General features: G+C 38.8%; 1 protein-coding gene across 4 annotated transcripts in view; it reads left to right on the top strand.

Annotated features, from left to right (window-relative positions):
• The window catches only part of SMYD3 (SET and MYND domain containing 3), a 675,358-nt gene that overhangs the window by 112,809 nt on the left and 541,202 nt on the right, over positions 1-21,347 (top strand). For 3 of the 4 annotated variants that reach the window (XM_038393975.2, XM_043512274.1, XM_038393977.2), the window contains exons 3-5: positions 4,901-5,008; positions 6,191-6,251; positions 11,896-12,032. In XM_038393975.2, coding sequence (XP_038249903.1) covers positions 4,901-5,008; positions 6,191-6,251; positions 11,896-12,032 — 306 coding nt within the window. Of the gene's footprint in view, positions 1-4,900; positions 5,009-6,190; positions 6,252-11,895; positions 12,033-21,347 lie in introns of those variants that run through there. The other variant, XM_038393979.2, reaches the window with a different exon arrangement.

Here is a 21,347-nt window from a genome sequence, read left to right as displayed (position 1 = left end):
TTTGCACCCCCCCCCCACCTAGGGCAGTGGGGCTTGAGCAGGCTTTGCCCCCCCAGGGTCATGTAATAATTTTTGTTGTCAGAAGGGGGTCACGATTCAATGAAGTTTGAGAATCCCTGTGCTGGACATTGATCTATGAGTAGGTCCTGTTTCATGATATAAATCTTGGTGGTTTTGCTTGGTTATATAACTTGCATCATTGGTGGGGGTAGTGAATGGTTGAGACAGCAGTCCCCGCCATTCTTTCCTTTTTGTGGCAGGGTGCTATTAATGTTGTTTGATCATGTTATATTAATGCAGTTGCAACTTTTTCTTGCCAATCTCTGAAGTCTGAATGGTTGTCCTCATTCCAGCATTCCCTCAGCAAAATAAATAAATAAATGCAACCACTCTGTGATCAATTTTGGTTTGACTGCAATGATAAGGAAAAGATGCAATCTTAACATCATTCTAGTGTGAAAACATATCTCTAAGTTTAGAAGACTGTGACATATGATGCTATGTGATGCTTCATATTTCATCTCATTAGTGCTTTATTGGTCGGGTAAGCTATCAATCATTTTGACGTCACCGTTAGCATATCTAAAATCCTATGCAGGATTTATGTTAGTAAATTTTTTGACAGATAAAGGCTGACTGCAAAGAGCAATTTTAGCTGAAGCAAGATAAAAATGCCAATATAATTATATTACACAGAATGATGTCTGGACACTTGCAAGCATACCCTTGTTTCTTCGGGACAAAAGTAATTCTACTTAGTAGTAGATACTTAACTTGTATTTGTCAGATACTTAGTGACACTAACTATATTATAATGTCTAGTTGGGGTCATTTTGTTCACTTGTAGAGTTACAAATAAAGAAATATAAGAACAAGGTTCCCATGTGGAAGAAAAAAATATTGACTAATTTATTACTTGTAGGCATAAGAAAGATACTCCACAGTAAAATAACTGCTACCTGATACTGACACCTTGTTATTTAAAGTAAAAATCATCCATCCGATGCTATTCATAGTGTTATATTGTTTATAACAGTGGTTCCCAAACTTGTTCCGCCGCTTGTGCAGGCAAAGCCCCTGGCAGGCTGAGTCAGTTTGTTTAGCTGCCGCGTCCGCAGGTTCGGCCGATCGTGGCTCCCACTGGCTGCGGTTTGCTGCTCCAGGCCAATGGGATCTGCTAGAAGCAATGGGAACGATCAGCCGAACCTGCGGACGCGGCAGGTAAACAAACTGGCCTGGCCCGCCAGAGGCTTTCCCTGCACAAGCTGCAGAACAAGTTTGGGAACCACTGGTTTATAATCATCTGATTACTCACACAGAACGCAAAATCAGATATTTATTTTCAACCCATCAGCTCACAGATTCCCATGAACTGCCACTTCCAGTTCTTGATACACTCTATCCTTCCTTCTGGGGCCATTCATGTAGCCAAGCAATGGGAATTCTGCAAACAAAAAATACAGTGACATCTGTCTTAAGGGACTGACCAAAATTGTTTGCTTAATATAGGTCTAATATAGGTAGAGTAGTACTGAACTCAGTAGGCCAGATGTGAGTCACCTTACACCAGCTGAGACTTAGGACCATTGTGTTTGTGTTCTGGGATGTCTCTTACAGCCAGAAGTTGTCTGGGATGGTGGTCTCTTGTAAGAGTTTCCTAGTCTTTTATGATAAATTCCCACTGCCGGGGTCTTTGTTCCTATCATCTGAGGGAGGAGGATTCTTCCAGCTTTAGAATTTTAAAACTATTAAATCACCTCACCAGAGGACAGTGTGCACCTGCCCCTGTTCAAGTATTATAGCATCCCTACTTCTTCTACCCATCATTTTCTATTTTACTGCTGATTGTAGAAGAGCTATTTCTATGTCAGACATCATGCAGTCCGATACTGATAGCTGATAGGTGACAGAAATTGTTTTACACAGTTGGTTGTTTTGTTTCTCCTACTGCCTTTCTGTCAGAAACTAAATCGCCTTGTGGAGTCTTATGTTTGTTTTAACTGTTATCGTATCTTTTTGTTAACTGTTTCTTTTTCTCCTTTTCACTTTTACATGGACATCTGTAAAGCAGCCCAGTAGCTTCAGACCTTGCTCTGAATGCCAAAATTAGATGTATACAGGCTTAAAAATCTCCAATTCCATCACACAGACTTTATATGAAACATTAAAAAAAATCTGGATTGACTAAAGTAACAAAAGCAAACTGAAGGAATACAAAAATAGCCCAATCTTCCAGCATAACGAGAGATACGCTTAAAGACGTATTGCTGCTCCTGCTCCCCAGTGATTTTAAGGAAGAAGTGCCACAGTTCTGCGTGCGTGTACACCCTCCCTATATCTCTCACCTCCCCCACCCGTATTCCTCTATCCTGTTAAATCTGTCCATTCGGTAAATAGCTTTCTACTAGACTTATTTTTATCAGTTGTTCATTAAGGACCCAGTCTTACATATACTTACAAGCAACTTTACTCTCATGAGTAGCCCCATTGATTTCAATAGGACTGCGCATGTGTAAAGTAACTCCATATATAAATGTTTGTAATCTCAAGATCTGAAATGGAACTTTACTTTCGGTTTCTTTTGATTATTTCCTATCCCAGTGCTTCTAATTTATTGATTTGTTCCTATAAAGGGTCAAATATAAATCATTCAGGTTCTTGATTTTCTGATTTATCATTCCTTCTGCTTTTAATTTTCGCAAATTAACACATATTAACAAATGAGAAACCCCGATTTTTAAATTGTGATCTTAAAAAGATTTATAACTGAGTCCTAATGACACCTTGCAAAGATTTCATCAGCCAGATAATAACTGAAGAGAAGAATTAAGTAGTTAAATTGAAGCAGAGTTATTTAATGCCCTAACATAACTGGTGAATACTGATGTGCATATATAGGTCATTAACATTACTGAATGTCCTGGGCCTGATTCTTCTTTCACATTGCTATAAATCAGGAGTAACTCCACTGACTCAATGAAATTGTACTGGGGGGAAAAAATCCCAAAATCAGGCTCCATTTATTTATCATATAAAGAAAATATGAAATAACTTCACTTTTCCCAGTCACTTAAAGCTCAAGTAACAATGATTGCATTTATAATATGTTACATTGTTTAACAAAAAATCAAAGTTAAAAGAAGGTCATTTACACTGCAGTGTCATGCACTCAAAAGTTTGAAATGTTGGATATAAGGTTCCTGTGCAATTTTAATTCTGCTCCCTTGTGTGTCCATCCTGTGCACGGAACGAGGCAGGAGTTCTGTGGAAAAAAATACTATGTGATCACGTAATTCAAGACTGTATCATAATGCATACAGACAAAGGGGCAGAATTAAAGTTACACAGACAACTTTAAATCTGGCATTTCATAACTTTCAAGTGCTTGACTTTGCAATCATAATAACGTTTCTTGTAATGTCCTAGGATTTTTTAATCTTAGCTGTCTGCCCCCATCGTTTGGGGTTGAACCTTCAGTACTGGAGCACACTTTATAACTTGAGCTACACCACTAACTACATCAACTTGCAGTAGAAGAAGGCTGTTTTCCTTGAGGAGAAGATAGGTTGTTGGGGGCATTTTTGGATGGAGAGTCTGGCCTGACTCTCTTCCCAAGTCCCATGCTATAGCTGTAATCCCAGGTGTTCCATAATACTGTGTGCACTGCTACTTTGGCAATGGCATGGGCCCAGCTCTTTAGAAATTTGCTGTTCAGTTATTTTGGAAGACTGACTACAGAAGAGATGCAAAGGAAATGGCGACATGTCATCCCACAGTTTATATTTCAGCAAAACCTGAACTGAATGTCATGAGACAAAGAAAAGGCAGTTGTCTAGCCCAAGGCAGAGCTACTAAGTATAACATATCTTATGTGACTCTATGCATTTGCCACACCTGTCGCACATTCTTGCGTCTCAGCTGAGATGTTATGCATCTGGCCGAACTGTGGAATGATTACAAGCAGTTGGGCCTTTTGGCTGCTGGAGGTCACTGTGGCACGGCTTCTCTTGTTACTGCCAGCGCTGGATGAGGGCAAGAACAAGCAGCTAAGAGGCAACAACACAAGGTGTTGGAACCTCATATCAGCCCCAGGTTACCTCACCACCACCACTACCACCACCACCACGACCAAGCTCTCCCCAACATGCACCTGCTCTCCCAGGAGCTCCCTGACCCCCAGCAAAACTTACACCCACTTGCCCCAGCACCCTATCTATCTCCCAGGAATTACCAGCCCCTCTGTAACCCCAGCATCTACCTGCCTTCCAGCAATACCATAACTCCCAGCAGTATCAACAGTTCCAGTAACCACCCACTCAGTTTCCCCCGCCCCTCCCCTGCTTCCCATTCAGACTCCCTGCCCTTCCTCTGGGGTACCCTCAAATATCTGCCCCTGCCACGGCTGCCACTTTAAGTAAACTTCATATCCCCTTTTTGCTAGGGTGTGTTCACTGTATGCATAAGTTTATGGTTACACACAAATTATTTAATTGAGTAGCATAAAATGTCTCACATGGAGCATAGCAAAACTTGACAGCAATGTTGAGGGCTTCTCTTCTCCCCCCCTCCTCCTGCTGAATATCAAAGCCTGCTGCAAACAATGAAGAAATGGTTTTAAAGTCTTAGAAAGTGTTGAGTAGCCAAAGTATACTGGTCTCTACCAGTTCCCTCTATCGTCGTCATAGTGTGTGTGCAACGTGTCTCAGGTGGCACATGACCAGGATTCATCACTGAATTTGGTCCACTGGTTGGATCATTAGCTTCCCGGGCCCAGGCCAGGTACTGATGAGCATGACATGAACGCTGATCCATGCACCCCAGCTCCCTCTGTAATCTATATCATTAGTGTATGTGTTGGTCTGAAATAAAGTGTATCATCTTGTTTTTTTTAATGTAACAGAAAGAAGCCTGGCAGGAGCACAAGCAAGAATGCAAGTGTCTTAAGAGTACTGAGCCTAACTTTCCTCCTGACTCAGTGAGACTTGTTGGCAGGATTGTTTTTAAACTAGTAAGTGACATTCTGTTAAACATATCCCATTCTACAGTTACACAGAAACAGTCTTGCACTCTAAATTTTTAATGTAATTAAAGACAAAAAAGCAGAGATGGCTGGGTGGATGAACAAAATGGAACATGCATTTTGCATTACAAAATCGTTGATTAATTCACAGCAACACTGGAAACATCAGGAAATATGAAAATGGACGTAATTAAGCTCCAGGGGCCTGCTCATGAAACTGTTGCAGAAGAGCAACGTCTGTTGAAGTCAGTGGAAGTTTCTCTTATGCAGTGACTATGTAATTGAGTCCCAAAATTCATTCCCTCAGAAATGGAAAGGGAAGAATATCCCTTTGGGCTTGATCCTACACCATTGAAGTTGATGCGGGTTTTAGAATGGACTTTCATGGGAGCGGGATCAAGCCCCTTTTGAGTAGAGGTGAATATAAAAGGTTTTGCATAAGGATTGAATGCTAATGGATATTTTCTTTTGGGGTGTACGATACTGTGCTCTGCAGACTTATTAGCTTAGGCTCTGTTAGATTTTTTTGAACTCACCTGAAAGTTCTGGGCTTGCAATCTTTCCACAATGGTGGTTCTCATATTAATCTTCATGGACTAAATGCTATGCTTACTTCAACTACCTATGACTAAGAGGTTGTAAATCAGCAAAGAATTTTTTCTTTTTTGCTGGCCCTAGTCCTAATGCCTTTATTCCCAGACCAAAATATATGTATTTGGAATAGTTAGAGGACTTAAAAGATAATTTGTTATATTCTTTTGTACACTGTTATGGATATATGTTTGACAGTGCTTTTAAAGAGAATATATATATAAACACATACCATTCCCTTCATATTAATTACAGACACATGAAGTGAAAGAAGCCTTTTAGTCTTATAAATTGTTCCCCATTAAGGGACACTGGGCTGAAGTAAATTACTAAAGATAAATTGTCAAAGCCAAGAAAATAAATTAGTGGGGAAGTGTCATTACAAAAAAAATTTAGTATTTTTATGGTAGTTTATAGAATATGTGATATGAACAACACAAGAGATTTATATCACTGCTGTTACTGTTACTGTTACTTCATGGTAATGAGTAATTCAGGTTTGTAAAGTGCTTTGGCGATAAAATGTGCTCTATATATGCTCATTATCATGCATTCATTATTTTTGTTTTTTCTCTTCAGCTTGGACAATCAGCAGCATGTTCTTCTGAGAAACTCTACTCTTTTTCTGATCTTCAGTCAAGTAAGTAATCACCATCCACATGGTGTAAATGTTTAGTATGATTGGTTTGTTTCCTTCTGGCTCACCCTTCTGAAATTCTGTTCTGTGGAATAAATTGTAAATGAAAAAAATCAAAGTGCAGAATGGAATGAAAGACCCACTTTGAACTGCTGAAATTTCAGTGGGAAATTACAGTTTTCTACTGCTAGTGTGGGGCCAATTCTTCACGTTTTGCGCAACCAAAATTTCATTGACTTCAGTTGGACTTTTGCCTGATTTAGAGTATGCACCTTCTTTGTTAGGTTTGTTTCTTTAAGATGACATCATATCTGGTAGATTAGGTAGAAATTTCTGAGAGAATCTATGTGACCATCGCTTATTAGCACCGTAGTGTCCAGGAAGTGGATCTCTTGTGTGGACTGGTCCAGGCTGAGGTTGATGCTGGGATGGAAATTGTTGAAATCATGGTAGAATTCATCATTTGGACCCATGGAAAAGAAGCCCTTGAGGAATTCCACCATGATTTCAACAATTTCCATCCCACCATCAACCTCAGCCTGGACCAGTCCACACAAGAGATCCACTTCCTGGACACTACGGTGCTAATAAGCGATGGTCACATAAACACCTCCCTATATCGGAAACCTACTGACTGCTATTCCTACCTACTTGCCCCTGGCTTTCATCCAGATCACACCACACGATCCATTGTCTACAGCCAAGCTCTACGATATAACCACATTTGCTCCAACCCCTCAGACAGAGACAAACACCTACAAGATCTGTATCATGCATTCTTACAACTACAATACCCACCTGCTGAAGTGAAGAAACAGATTGACAGAGCCAGAAGAGTACCCAGAAGTCATCTACTACAGGACAGGCCCAACAAAGAAAATAACAGGGCGCCACTAGCCGTCACCTTCAGCTCCCAACTAAAACCTCTCCAACGCATCATCAAGGATCTACAGCCTATCCTGAAGGACGACCCATCACTCTCACAGATCTTGGGAGACAGGCCAGTCCTTGCTTACAGACAGCCCCCCAACCTGAAGCAAATACTCACCAGCAACCACACACCACACAACAGAACCACTAACCCAGGAACCTAACCTTGCAACAAAGCCCATTGCCAACTCTGTCCACATATTTATTCCGGGGACACCATCATAGGGCCTAATCACATCAGCCACACTATCAGAGGCTCGTTCACCTGCGCATCTACCAATGTGATATATGCCATCATGTGCCAGCAATGCCTTTCTGCCATGTACATTGGTCAAACTGGACAGTCTCAATGTAAAAGAATAAATGGACACAAATCAGATGTCAAGAATTATAACATTCAAAAACCAGTCAGAGAACACTTCAATCTCTCTGGTCACTCGATTACAGACCTGAGAGTGGCTATCCGTCAACAAAAAAACTTCAAAAACAGACTCCAACGAAAGACTGCTGAATTGGAATTAATTTGCAAACTGGATACAATGAACTTAGGCTTGAATAGAGACTGGGAGTGGATGGGTCATTACACAAAGTAAAACTATTTCCCCATGTTATTTCTCATCCCCACCCCACCCCCACACTGTTCCTCAGATGTTCTTGTTAACTGCTGGAAATGGCCCACCTTGATTATCACCATAAAAGGTTTTCCTCCTTCCCCCCCTCCCCTTCCTGCTGGTAATAGCTCATCTTAAGTGATCACTCTTCTTACACTGTGTATGATAAAACCCATTGTTTCATGTTGTGTGTGTGTGTGTGTGTGTGTGTGTGTATAAATCTCTCCTCTGTTTTTTCCACCAAATGCATCCGATGAAGTGAGCTGTAGCTCACAAAAGCTTATGCTCTAATAAATTTGTTAGTCTCTAAGGTGCCACAAGTACTCCTTTTCTTTTTGCGAATACAGACTAACGCGGCTGCTACTCTGAAACACTTTTTGGTCATAAACCCTTTTTATCTATTTTAGTTTGTTAATATTGCCTTTGTGCATAAAGATTCAACGGAACTTCTAATAAGAGAAAAATGCGACTGTTTGAGGCTCTTATTAAATGAATGTTTTTCTGAAAATTCATTGTGAACAAAAAGATCAGATTGTGTTTCCATAAGTTTCAGGTACTTGTGGAATGGTTCTGCCTTCTAGTCTTTCAAAGTTAGGCTGCTTCTAAAATAGACAGTACTGATCCTTTCAAGTCTTTGATAGCTCAGAGTCTCTGTCAGTCTGACTTAAATGGCAAAAAGTATATTTAATTCAATTTATTGCAGCACAAGAGAAAATTAATAGTAAAAGGGACATTGTGTAGATTAATGTAAACATTTTGCTTGCCTTTTAAAACTAAAACTGTTCTAATTTGGCAAGGAACCATGGTCTGGGTTTTAAGTAACTTCATATATGTAGCTTCACTGAAATATTAAAAAACCTGAAGCCACAACTACTTATTATGCTATTTTTCTTTTTCTGTTGTAGTGCCTGCTATTGTATTCACCTTTTTGCATAATACAAGGGCAAAGGAACATTAGTAAGGCAACCAATTTAAAAGTGATAACTCAAAAATAAAATGGATTCCTTTTATCAGCTAGTAGAATGCACTGCTGGATATTCTTAAATGAAATGGCTTAGGAATATTCAAAAAGGGATTAGACACTTAGGTGAATAAAAACAACATTTACAATTACTCTAGTTAGATTACAGAGTTAAAAACTATTAATCCCCATGCTTCAGGACATTGCTGAAATCAGTAAGAAATTTCCCTTTGTAATATAGTATTATACATCTGGCCAGGTGCACAATGGGCAGTGACTTTCCTTTGAAGCATTGGGTATCTGCTGCTGCTATGGTACTTACTTTATGGTCTTAATTTCTTGAAGATTAACTGACGGCACAGTCTGGTAAGGTATAGAGAACAAATCTCTTGAGATGCTGAGAGTCCTGAACTTACCTTGCCTTCATCAAAGTCAGTGGGAATCAGGAGTATTAGGAGCTGAAGTAGCTGAAGGATCAAGCTGAGTGTGAATAAAATGATACAGAGTCTGCGAACCACTGCCAGAAAACTTCAATAAAATTCTCATTTTTAAGAAAATCCAGGCATTGACAACACAAACTGGCTTCCATCTTTGTTACCGAAGACCACTCCATTTTCAGGAATCTTCAGTACATCACAGAGACATCTAGTCTAGACATCTACATCACAAGTGCAAGTGAATACTTTTACAGAAGTTAATATTTTTGTTTGCCACTAGGAGTTGCAAGGGATCTGTATAATGGACAGGTAGTACCGTTACCTTAATTTGCTGTCCATCAGATCATTACTTTTCAATACTATTGTGCACTACTTCTTTGGAATGAGAATTATTTTCTTTGATTTACTATGAGTGTGGTTTATATACCCCCAATGTCACTTCACCCATTTGCTTCTCTCTCTGTATATATGTATTCTCCTTTGGGAGGAGCAATATATTCCTCCCCCTCCTCTTTTCAAGATCTACTCTGCCAATTTCATAATCACCCAGAATCTGTTGCACACGCTAAATCTGAGATTAATGGTCTGGAATGTCACCTTGATCTTCTGCTGCATTTGCTACTTCTGCATTACTCTTTATGCATTAGTAATTAAAGGTCTAAAATTGGTGACGGTTCTACAGGCTATATCTCTACTGTGCTTAAATTTATCAAGACTCAAATCCTATATTATTCTTTAAACGTTGTAATGCATGCAGAAAGGAGTATATTTACAACATGTTTGCAAATACTTTGCTGTCTGCCTCCTGCTAGTATCAGTAGTATCTGCCTCCTGCATATCTAAATCCCTGTGCATAAAGTAGTAAAGTTGTCACAAACCTTATGTAGCATTGTCTTTCCAAGACTAGGGTCTGACACAATTGAGCATATTTCTAAGCACACAGAATTAAAGTATTTAGAAGTTCTATTTCACTTTGATTTTTGCTTTTGGTCTCATGATGAGTTGGGGAAAAACAAGATCCTGATAATTTGCCATTAAATATCTCATGGGAATTTTTTTGCAAGAATTGCTGGTGTCATGGATAAATTCCAATTTGAGTAATTACATTCTGCTTCAGCCTCTCTAAATACTCCCTGAAGTTTCAGTTGATGCAATATTCTTGTTCACATCTGTCCTAACTGTAGTGTCCCTCTGCACTGGGCTGTTAAATTACTGCTGTGTTCTGTCACAGAGTCGGTTTCCTTTCAGTGGTGGGAGGTGATGTGATTCCAGTCTGTCCGTCTTCATAATAAATAATAATATTCTATAATGTGCGTTTGGACTATTTGGAACTGATGGTTTTTTATAAATGCAAAGTATTATGATCTTTTATAAACCTTGAAGGAAAAAACAATCTAATGGTCTATTGCGGCAACAGCATATGGATAAAGCTGGTCACATTTAGAAGGATTTAGCACAAGTGTATGTGTTGAGACAGTGCTCTGATAGCGGCAATTTGTTGGACCTACTGTATGTCTATGATCATATGAAGTGGAAGAGTCTGTTTTTGGAGGTATAATTGAGTGAGTAGAATGCCAAAGCACTACCTTTTTTGGATGGTTAATTTAATGTTTTTGGTGATGGAATCTCTACTAATTTATTTTACTCTAACTCCCTATCTATTCTACAGGTGTCTAATATTGCTAATTTTCTCCAGTAAATGCCTGCCAAATTATGGTTGTGATTTCAGTGGTTTTTGATTCAACCACGTCTTATGAAAGTCATTTCTATTCCCTAGTGCAGCTCAACATTAAAAATAATAGAACCAAGTTGACCCTTGGTGCAGGTGGGTGCAACTTCAGTGAAGTTTCGCTTGTTCTGCCAGTGATGAATTTAATCGGCAACATATAATAATAAACTCACTTTGAAACTTTCCTCTTAGTTTTACCCTATGATTGACATTTAAACTCATCCACATTACCTTTCTTTCATTAATCCTTGTTCCCTTCATTGTAACTAGACTCAAAGGAAGGAGGAGACAGGGGGAAGTGTGGCCCAGTGAACTGAGAGGAGATTTTGGGTTCTTTTCCCAGCTCTGACATTGATTTGCTCTTTGTTTGTTTGTTTGGCTATTCACCTAGCCTGATATGCAGAGCACGTGCAGCTCCCATTGTCCTCATTTGGAATTGTGATTTTATTATTTAATATCAGAATAATATTTACTTGCATTAGTACTGATTTTAAATTTCAGCTTTCTTTAACTCAGTCTTTGTGGTATTTTCCCTTTCTATGTGTACCATAGTCCTTGTACTCTGTTTATTCCATTTGTCAGCATAAAGCAATTTTTGACACTTCATATGAAGAATGTGATATAAAAATGCATCCGGTTGTAAGGGGGATGAAATTGTAGGATAATATGCAACACATTTTAATTGTAACAAACTTAATTGACTAATTTAGTATTTAACATATTGTATCTGCTTACACATCTGTTTTATCTTTTGGCTTTTGATCGTTCATTCACCATAATGTTTGTGATTTGAAAGTAGCAACTTGATAAACTCTGCTTAGTGGTGATATGTAGCTGTCAAAAATAGTGGTGTATATAATTACCTTCTGTCAAAATTAAATTTGGGATTGGAGGTGTCTAGATTGAACTGCTGCCATTGGGCTTCTTAAAGATGTTGGCAGAAGATTTTATTCATGCTTTGCTGTATTTTCTCCCTAAGATATTGAAGAGTTAAGTGAAGAAATGAGAGAGGGTCTCAGACACCTGGCACAGACATTGCAGCTTTATTTGAGAGTGGAGATCCACGATGCTTTTCAGCTGCTACCTGCAATAGACATTTTTCAGATCTTCGCAAAAGTAAGTGTTTAAACTGATTCCTGACAGCTATAAATTATCTACTTCTCTTCTTGATTTATTTTTTGGGTGTACAACACATCCATCTCGAAAGCTATCAGAAAATGCATTGATATATGACATAATGTCAGAATGACCAGAAAAGTGTATTCCACTTCAGTAATTTATTTAAGCAAATTCCCATCCCTTGAACAGCAGTTTTTCTTTTGATATGGTTGCTACTTAAATTAAAATAAGGAATTGCATGAAAAGGGAATTTTAAAATGAACACGACATTTTTGGTATAATTTAATAAGGGACAAAGATTGAAAAATGACTTGGGATGATTAATAAGTCATTTATTTTCCAACTGTCTTGTCTTTTGAAAAAGATGTTAAAGAGTACACCATACTCTGCTTTATGCTTCAGAATATTTCTGCAAAACATAACATCCTATAGTTGGAGATACATTCATGTTTCTGTTTTGTCCTTTTAATAACAAGTGTTAACGTGTTCCATAACACTATTACATTCCTCAAATAGTGATTTTAGGTGTCAGAGGCCATCTGTAATGAGACGGTAGACATAGATGATCTGGTAGAAGTACTGAGAGTTTCATTTCCACATCTACTAAATGTTCAGTACATTATGTGCTATATACCATTGACTTTTCCAGTACATATTTTGTTGCCTTTGTTCTAGGAAGTTTCACTAAACAATTCCTTTAGAGGTATTGTATATGGAGAATACTTACATTTCTACTTAAGAATTTTAGATGGTGGGGTTTTTTTCTGATTGGTTTCTAGCACATTCACATATACTCCAGCATGACTGATCTCTCTTTGTTACCTTCACACACACATGTTGTGTTTAACTGTTTTTATATTATTATGTTACCCAAATAACCCTTAGACTTTTTTAGTCCTGTAAAAGGGAGAGTCTCTTAATAGTTGCAGTATATAGGTCTTTTTGGCTGTTTGCATGATGGGTTGATGTTTTTGAAATGGAAGAAAAATTGAAAGGGAATATGAGCCTCATTATCAAATATGTTGTCTAGATTGAATTTTTACAGATTGCTGAATTTAGTGACTAATGTCAATTGCAACTTTCTCTGGCAAACCACGATTATTACAAAGGGTGCAATTTATGGCAGTGAAGAAAGCTCACAGAAAGCCCAATGAGTCACTCAAAACCTCTATGTAGTGTGTTTAAGTTCCTCTAAGAGGCTTTTGTTGTTTTGTGCAAGCCCTCAATTCTGGTATGAATTTTACCAGGTGAATGTTACTTGAAATATACATATGTATTAATCCTGTGAAGAGAATTGGTATCACGGCAAATAAATCTGAGGCTTAGAAGATGAACCTTGGGTAGTGGAATCAATTAAGTCATAGGTTGCCATGCTGTGGCCTTGTACATAATAGTAATCCATGAAATAGAGGTTTGTAATGATACTGGGCCTGTCTCTATTTTTCCCATGGACTTCCTTCAGAGCAGTATTGGACCTATTGCCTAGAAATGAAAAATAATTATTGTAACTCTTTGAAAAAAAATTTTAGGTTTACATAAGTAGTGATAGAATACAAAAGAGAGAGAGATTCCTATGAAGTAGCTGGAAAATACAGCCTTTAAAAGACGCACATACCTTTCATAGTTCCCACTTTTTGTCCCTTGGGTAATGCTCTCGGACTGTCATCTGGCTTCTCCCCTTCAATGCATCCTCTCGTGGCTGGGCATTTGCCTCGGTTTCCATCTATGTCAGTTTTGAAATGTGGCCTGTGGTGCTCAGCCTCTCTCTGTGGCTCCATCCCTCCCTCCACTTTTGGGGTAGTAAGAGATGAATGCTGAAGAGTCCTGTAATGGGCCTCCAGTTGGTAGTCTCAGGCCCGATATGTCCCTTTCCCTCCCTTGTCAGGGGAAGGACAAAGGAAATTGAAGCAGGAACAAAAATCAAGTTAAATAGTCTTGTTATGACCACCACCCTGAAGCTTCAGCAATCTCTATTCCCTTCCCTGGGAAGAGTGGTAGGGGGATGCAAGTCTGCCCTCTCCTCTGAGTCCCAGCCCGGGATGTCTGAGTTGGGCAGTCAAGGACTGTTTGCTTACGTTTCCTGCTGCCTCCCTGGGCTGCTTGCTATCTCTTGCAGGCATCTTCTGCATGGTAATCTTCCCCTGGATGCTTCTGCCAGGAAATTGGTCTCTCTAGGCAGCCCTGTCTGATGCTGTGGAGCTCTTCAGTGATGGCTCCTAGCTTCTCCTGTAGCTGCCCTGCTCCATCTGGGTTGCAGCTTGTTATTCCAGCTGTTGCTAATCAGCCATTTAGTTGCAGCTGGAGAAGAGATTGCTCTCATTATTAACTCTTTAGTGTCTACTGCCATGTTGCGATCTATACACCCCATCACAGTGACCACCAAATTCTTTATAAAATATAAGGTGGCTGAAATAAATTAAGTCTTTGTAAGATATTAGGAGGATTCTTAACTGTTTATTTAGGACTTTTTTAATATATGTATTTATTCCATGCTTGGCAAAACTGTGTAGACACTTGATGTTCATAGTTTGGAGAATGAGCAAACCACTATGGAGAAAATTGTAATTTCTATATATTTTCTAGTAATTGGCAAATATTATGCCACCTCTTCCTCTTTGCTGTGTGGTACAGAAAGAAGCAAAATGCAGATATAATGGTGAGCATATAGAAGTATATATATCATACAAGTAAGGCAGAAATGACCCTGCTCCTATCTAAGGACAGAACTGCTTCTCCACCGCCTGTCCTTCCCTACCTTCTAACACTATGGAATTCCTTGTATGGGTGTATAGAGGGGAGTAGCCACTGCAGCTGTCATGCACCCCTGTGCAGAGCATGGATTTCTTAGCAGAAACTCCTGGGTGACTTAGAGCTGTATATGTATATTTTTAAACTTAAAGTGCCTAATCTGATTCAAAGAAGGATTAGCTGGAAGATGGAAAAGTTCAGATGTACATTAAATAGGAAGCAGGGTTTTTTTTTCCAGAAGAGAATATAAACCCTCATGCTTCATGGTTTAACTGAATAAACTAAGAGATTTTATCTGTAGGCAGATTATTCATCAATTTTCCCCCATAGGTTTTATTATATCTTCTTCTCAACTGCCAGTTGCTGGCCGCTGTTGGATACTGGCCTAATTGGATTAATGGTCTGATCTAGTACGACAGTTCCTACATTCTTACGTTCTTGTGTTCCAAATGAGAATTTCTACAATATTTCTTTTCTTGCTTCCAGCCTGGACTGAGACTTCATAGAATTGGAGTGAATTTGCAATATATTTTCTGGGATTTTTAAAATTCTGGTTTTGAAAATGAAGGCTGTTTGAGTTTGCTTCTAGTTCTTGTATATCAGTGTCTTATAGGTCATATGAAAACAAATAGATTGGAAAAAAGCTTTACTAACATTTATAAAACTGGTACTAAAGGCTTGCAACTATGTGGCTTGATAAACATGTATTATTTATTAATATATTTATTGTATTTGTATTTGTGGCAATGCCTAGAGAAGGAGCAAATTATTTGTTTCAGTAGCACCCAAAGGCCCCAATTGTGAGTGAGGCCCCATTGAAGCAGGTGCTGTACAAACCCATGACAGAAAAGTGGTCCCTGCCCTGAAGAGCTTTACATTCCGTTAGACAGATGGATACAACACAAGGGTACAACAAACAGTAGGTAGGAGGAATTGCAAGGTAACAATGAGATGCTTATGATTACTTGGCAAGCAACAGTCATAGCACATCAGCTGCCTAATCACTGTTGAGTTTTTTTATAGGTAAAGTAGCAGAGGAGAGTTTTAAGGAGGAATTTGAAGGTGGACAATGTGGTGGCTGTGTGGAAGCTAACAGGGATCTCCTTCCAAGAGTTGAGGCAGTGTGGGAGAAAGCACAAAAGTGCTTGTTTGAAAATTTCCCAGTTGGGTGATGGAGATTCGCATCAGTGGTAGAGCGAAGGCAGGGGTTGCCAGCTCAATATTCATTAGAGGACGTGAAATAGTCAATCGTTCTTGAAGTGTACCATAGCAAGTTTGATATGCTATGAGAAATGTAGATATTTTTAATGCAATATGTCCCTGTCTTAAGAATGATTTCGTTACCATTGTGCTGAATGTATCCAAGCTACTTCTGTTATTTAAGTTGTAGTTATTACTGCAGTAGGGACAATGAACATGCTTTTACTGTCAAATTGCCCAATGTCTGCCACTAGTGGCAGCTGGTGGCTGGAGCTGTGGACCTCTTGCCTCTCCAGTCTTTCCTCTGCACATCAGGAGGCTCTCAGTCCATTTGAATTTGTTTCTGCTACCTTGTTCCTTTGCTGCTGTTCCTCCAATTTTATTTTAAGGTTCCGTTCCCCAGCTGGGTTCTGTAAAGGAGTATGGAAAAAAATATATGTATAGTTTAAAAAAAAGAGGAAGAAGAAGAAAAAAAAGAGAACTCCCCAATAGGAACTGAATCCAGAGACCATTCTGGAATAATCTAGTCGCTGGCACGACAGTGCTAGGTCGAAACTTTCCCCACTCATGGGGTCTTATTGTGAGGGGAAAGAGGAATATAAGGAGCATGGGCTGACCATGCCATCAGCTGTAGTGCTGCTTATGTTGACTCATTATTGAACACGTGATGGTTCTAGAAGCATGGCACAGACCTACCACAGCTATTGTTACTTTCTATTATTTATTATAAAAACTGCAATTACAGAAAGAAAGAATCTGAATTACTAATTGTACTGACTGGGGACTCACTAGCTAAAACCAACCATACACATTGCATTAAAAACAATATCACATCTCAAGTGTAGTTATAATACTGTATATACCAATCTTTTTGGAAGGTAGTGTAATTAACTGTAATTAATTTCCCTTACATAAATTTACAGTGTACCCAGTTTTTAACAGCGTGTGATATACCTGCACATATTGTCATTTCAAGTTCAATTTAAATGTTTAATATTTAATATACCCATCTTTGTCTTATATATGAGAAAGCAGCCAATGTTCTCAAAACTCTACCTGTGCTACAGGAGATTTCCTGCCATACAGGCTGAATGCCAGTGGAAAAACATTGAATTCTTCTTAGAATCTAACGAGAGGATACTCCTTTCTTTCAGGTGAAATTTTAAGGCTTTAGCACTGTAGATCCTGTGATGAGAAGATTATGTGGCTCTTTTCTACAAGAGTGACTTGAAAGAGACTGGCTGTCATGGCTTATATGCATGGTCACAGAATAAAGAAATACTGCATCTATGTAGTCTCAGGTCCTAAAATTGTTTTCCCAACCTGGTTGAACATTTCTTTAAAGTTCACTAAGTGCTCCTTCTTACATTGAACTCCCCTTCTTTTTTTTTTTTTTTTTTAAACTCTTTTTTTGGGGGGGAATCAATCCTTTAACAGCATGCAACAAAAGAATACAGTCAAAGGTCGCTTTCATTCTGATTGATGCCAGAACTTCAAGAAGGAAAATAAGCTGACAGCAAAAGAAAAGAGAAAAACAGTCCTGCAGTGAGATGACTGAATTCCAGACAGCTTCTGCAGGTCAAAAAAACTCTCGAGAAGCTAGCTTTAAACAGTCCTCCTCCTTTTCTGATCTTTGCCGTGCGCAAAAATTTGTTGCTAACTCAAGGTCTGACTAAATTAAACACCCTTGGCTTGTCCAAGTAAGCTGACTCGGGCTTGCGGGGCTGTTAAATTGTGGTGTAGATGTTTGGGCTCAGGTTGGGGCCCCAGCTCTGGGACCCTACAATTTTACAGCCCTGCAAGCTTGAGTCAGCTGACATGAATTCCAGTTGACATAGGCCAGCCGGGAGTGTTTAATTGCTGTGTAGACATATCCTCAGTTAAATACTCGTGACAACTTAAAAACAGCACCTACACTAAGTGTGAAATCCTGGCCCCATTGAAGTCAATGGAAGTTAAGCCACTGACTTCAGTGGAAGAAGAATTTTACTCTCTGTTTCTGTGGGATCAGTTCTAAAGTTGAGCTGCTAGCTTTGGAAAATAGCAGATGTGCTTAATGATATGTTTAAAAACTTGCTGTTATCATGTATATGCAGTTTTCTTTCTTCCTGAAGCTGCCAAACCCTTCTCATGGGCACTATCCTCAGAGCAGGTGTCACAGTTTTGCAGTTTGGTTATTAGATCACCCTGTGCGAACTCCAGGATACTTAAAATAGAGCTTGTCTGATATACACTTGGATAGTGATTTTGTTTAATTTCTAATGCTCAATATTAACCACAGACTTGTGTACAATTAATTACATGATGCGGCTCTAATTCCATTGAGAAATTTGAATGTCAAGATAAATCTTGAAACCGAGTTTTATGGTTTACCAGTATCTCCATAACCTTGAGCTGAAACTAGCCTAGGATCTAAGTCTTCAACCCTTCCTGGCTAACATGGATAATCCCACTTAGTAATCAGTTGGATTTCTGTGAAGTGAGTGGGGCTGGAGGGTCAGGCCTTTATTGTATACAGTTTTGAGGTATTGGTAGTAGTGAAAGCAACTGCATACATCATTTATCGAAATATGTAAAACATGGGCCAGATTCAAACCTGGTGTAACTCCACTGAAGAATTACACCACAAATAAAACTGGCCCTCAGAAGAGTCCATATTAGAGCAAATTCAGACCTGGGGCTTCAGGAAGTTACCTACTCACACCAGGTCTGAATTTGGCTCTGAATGTTTGCAAAGTATTCTGAGATTGTGCGCTTTTCATCTAAAGTACCAGAGTTTATTTCAAAGTGTTTTTAGGTGGTGAGGAAATAGAAATAACTAATATTGGAGTAAACTGAACAAAACTGTGACCTTTTTAATGGTTCCCTCCCTATTCTCAAATCCTTACATTTACAAAATGTGGGGCCAGATTCTGCTCTTTGTTATACTCCAGAAATCCCTGGATTTATATCAATTGAAATGAGTGCAGAATTTGGCCCATTATTTTTGGTGCTTTCATTCTAAATGTGGGATTGTGTGGAGAGGAGAGAGAACTATTCTCATAATGGGCTAAATCCTGTAATTCTTACTGATAGGCAAATTCTGCCCTTGGAAGCAGATGCTCTGCTTCTGTTGATTTCACTAGGAGACAAACACATCCAGGAGCATTGGGGCTATGCATTCCTCTTTATCTGGTAATAGTTTACTAACAACCAGTCTCCTATCAAACGTTGCCTTACATTTTCCCCTATATTTCAGTCTAGACTTATAATAAGAATAAACCTGGGACATTATAAGTTCTTTTTGCAACCATGTAAGGGGAAAAAAAAAGTAACAGCAAAGAGGAGAAAAGTCCATATAAATTAGAACTTCATAGACATCTTTGAAGTGTATCAAGCTAAGTTTTTGTCCACTTTAAATTTTCGAGGTTTTTCTGGACCATGAGGTGAAATAGAGTAAAATATGTAGGTTTTTGTTATATGGAGTTCCTCATGCAAAGGGCATTCACTTTTAACTGAAAGATGTTCTGACTCCTTGGGTAGAGTCTGAGTAGTTGATTCTTATCTTGGAAAGAACTAAAATGGCTGCCTAGGTAGTCTTCTTTAGCAATGCTTGCTTAAAGTGTATCCTTCAACCTATACATTAAGGAGGCAAAAAATATATTGTGAATTGTAAAGGACTGCTCCCTCCTGATGTGCTGTCCTTAGGATCCTTTTTGTCCTTCTTTAAGTCTGAAAGTTTAAATACACTTCAGTAGTACCTTCAGTCTTTGACTTCTTTTTGTTTGGCTTCTTGAAAGGAATTCTTTGCAATATAAATTGAGTCATTGCTAATTTTAAGATTTTTAAATTTGTACAGGTCTGTTTTCATTAAGACAAACAACTTCCAAAAAATCACTGGTCAGATCCTGTTTATCTGAAGGAATTTTGGTACTACTTTTGCCTACCCAGGGGAGATGGCAGTGGCTTCGCTTGACCCTCACAGGGGGTTGTTAATGGCAGGGGAAGTGAACAGGAATGGGGAGTCTTAAATTGTGATAGTCTATTTAAGGGCAGAGTGAGTGGGAAAAAATGGGTTTGATCTTCATGCTACCTCTCAGTCCTCCCTGCCCCAGATTGTGGACATTGGTTCTGACGAAGGGTCATTGCAAACAAATCTTCACTTCAAGATGTTCCTTTTAACACCAACATAGATACAACTCTCTTCATTTTGTTGAGGAAAAAGCTCCCAGATTCGGTAATCATATCAGTGGAGAAGGAACACCCATTTTCACCAACCAAGTCAGGAGGACTAATAGGATATGAGATATGGGGAAATAATGTAAGGTTACAATTTTATTTTTGTTTTGTTTTTAAAAGGGAAGTGGCCGTGTGGGATGTTGTCTGCTGTTATGAAGTTTCCAGCACTAACTCTACAGACCTCTCTTCAGCCTCCCCATATTTCAAGTGGTCACAGAACTCTGAATAGTTCTGGTACGATAGTGGTATAAGCAGCTGTATGTTTATGAAACAGCTCTGTCAGTGTAACTCAGGCCTAATCTGCCACTCTACTGAGACTCGTACAGAATTATGTATTGGATTTATGGTGTTGAAAAATGGCTGTTAGGGACTAGGCTGATGCCAGCTAATTCGTTTTTATTTGTATATTAAGGTATTTTAAAAATAATGCCTCATTCACAGTTGGCTCTTATAATGCTATGCAAGTATAATAGCATGCAACTAGAAAAGATCATTACAGTTGACAAAACATTAAGTTGGGCTAAAAATTCAACAGAAAATTACATCCAAATTAACTCATTTAGGTACATCTTTCTACACCTCTTCTACCATCCCTACATTTCTAGCATCAGAAGGATTTTAGGAATTTAAAGCAATGTCATATATCTACCCATTCATTTCACTCAATTTTGCAGGAAAAAACCCCAAATAATAAAAAGCCAGTTTGTGTCATCTTCCTGTCCAGTGTGTGAGATTTTTTAATGATTTGTAGTTAGCTTTCATCTACAGATGCACTGTTGGCTTGTCTGGAAAAATCTGATTTTGGTTGGTCAGAATGCGAACATAATGCCTTGTGTGTGTGTGTGCGCGCTTGTGAAGTCAATGAGAGTTCCATACTGACAGCAGTGTCAGGACCAGACCCAACGCGAAACTCATTAGCTTTCTTTTTGATCCTCTGAAATATCTTGCCCAGTTGCTACCTAATTGACTTTGTCTGTAATCTAATTGGAATTTGACTTCCAGCATTGACCTTCAGGTTTGTTTACAGACGAGATGAGTTTTTATGAATTATCAATTCTTTAACATTTACCTTTGCTTCTGAGACGTGCTGTCTTGACACTGAGGATTGCAGGCCAAATCTATTAGCTATAAATAAAACTAAAAACA

The sequence above is a fragment of the Dermochelys coriacea genome, chromosome 3 (assembly GCF_009764565.3).
Source record: "Dermochelys coriacea isolate rDerCor1 chromosome 3, rDerCor1.pri.v4, whole genome shotgun sequence".
Classification (NCBI taxonomy): Eukaryota; Metazoa; Chordata; order Testudines; family Dermochelyidae; genus Dermochelys; species Dermochelys coriacea.
Note: the sequence above shows the minus strand (reverse complement) of the source record. Positions and strands in the feature narration are given on the sequence as shown.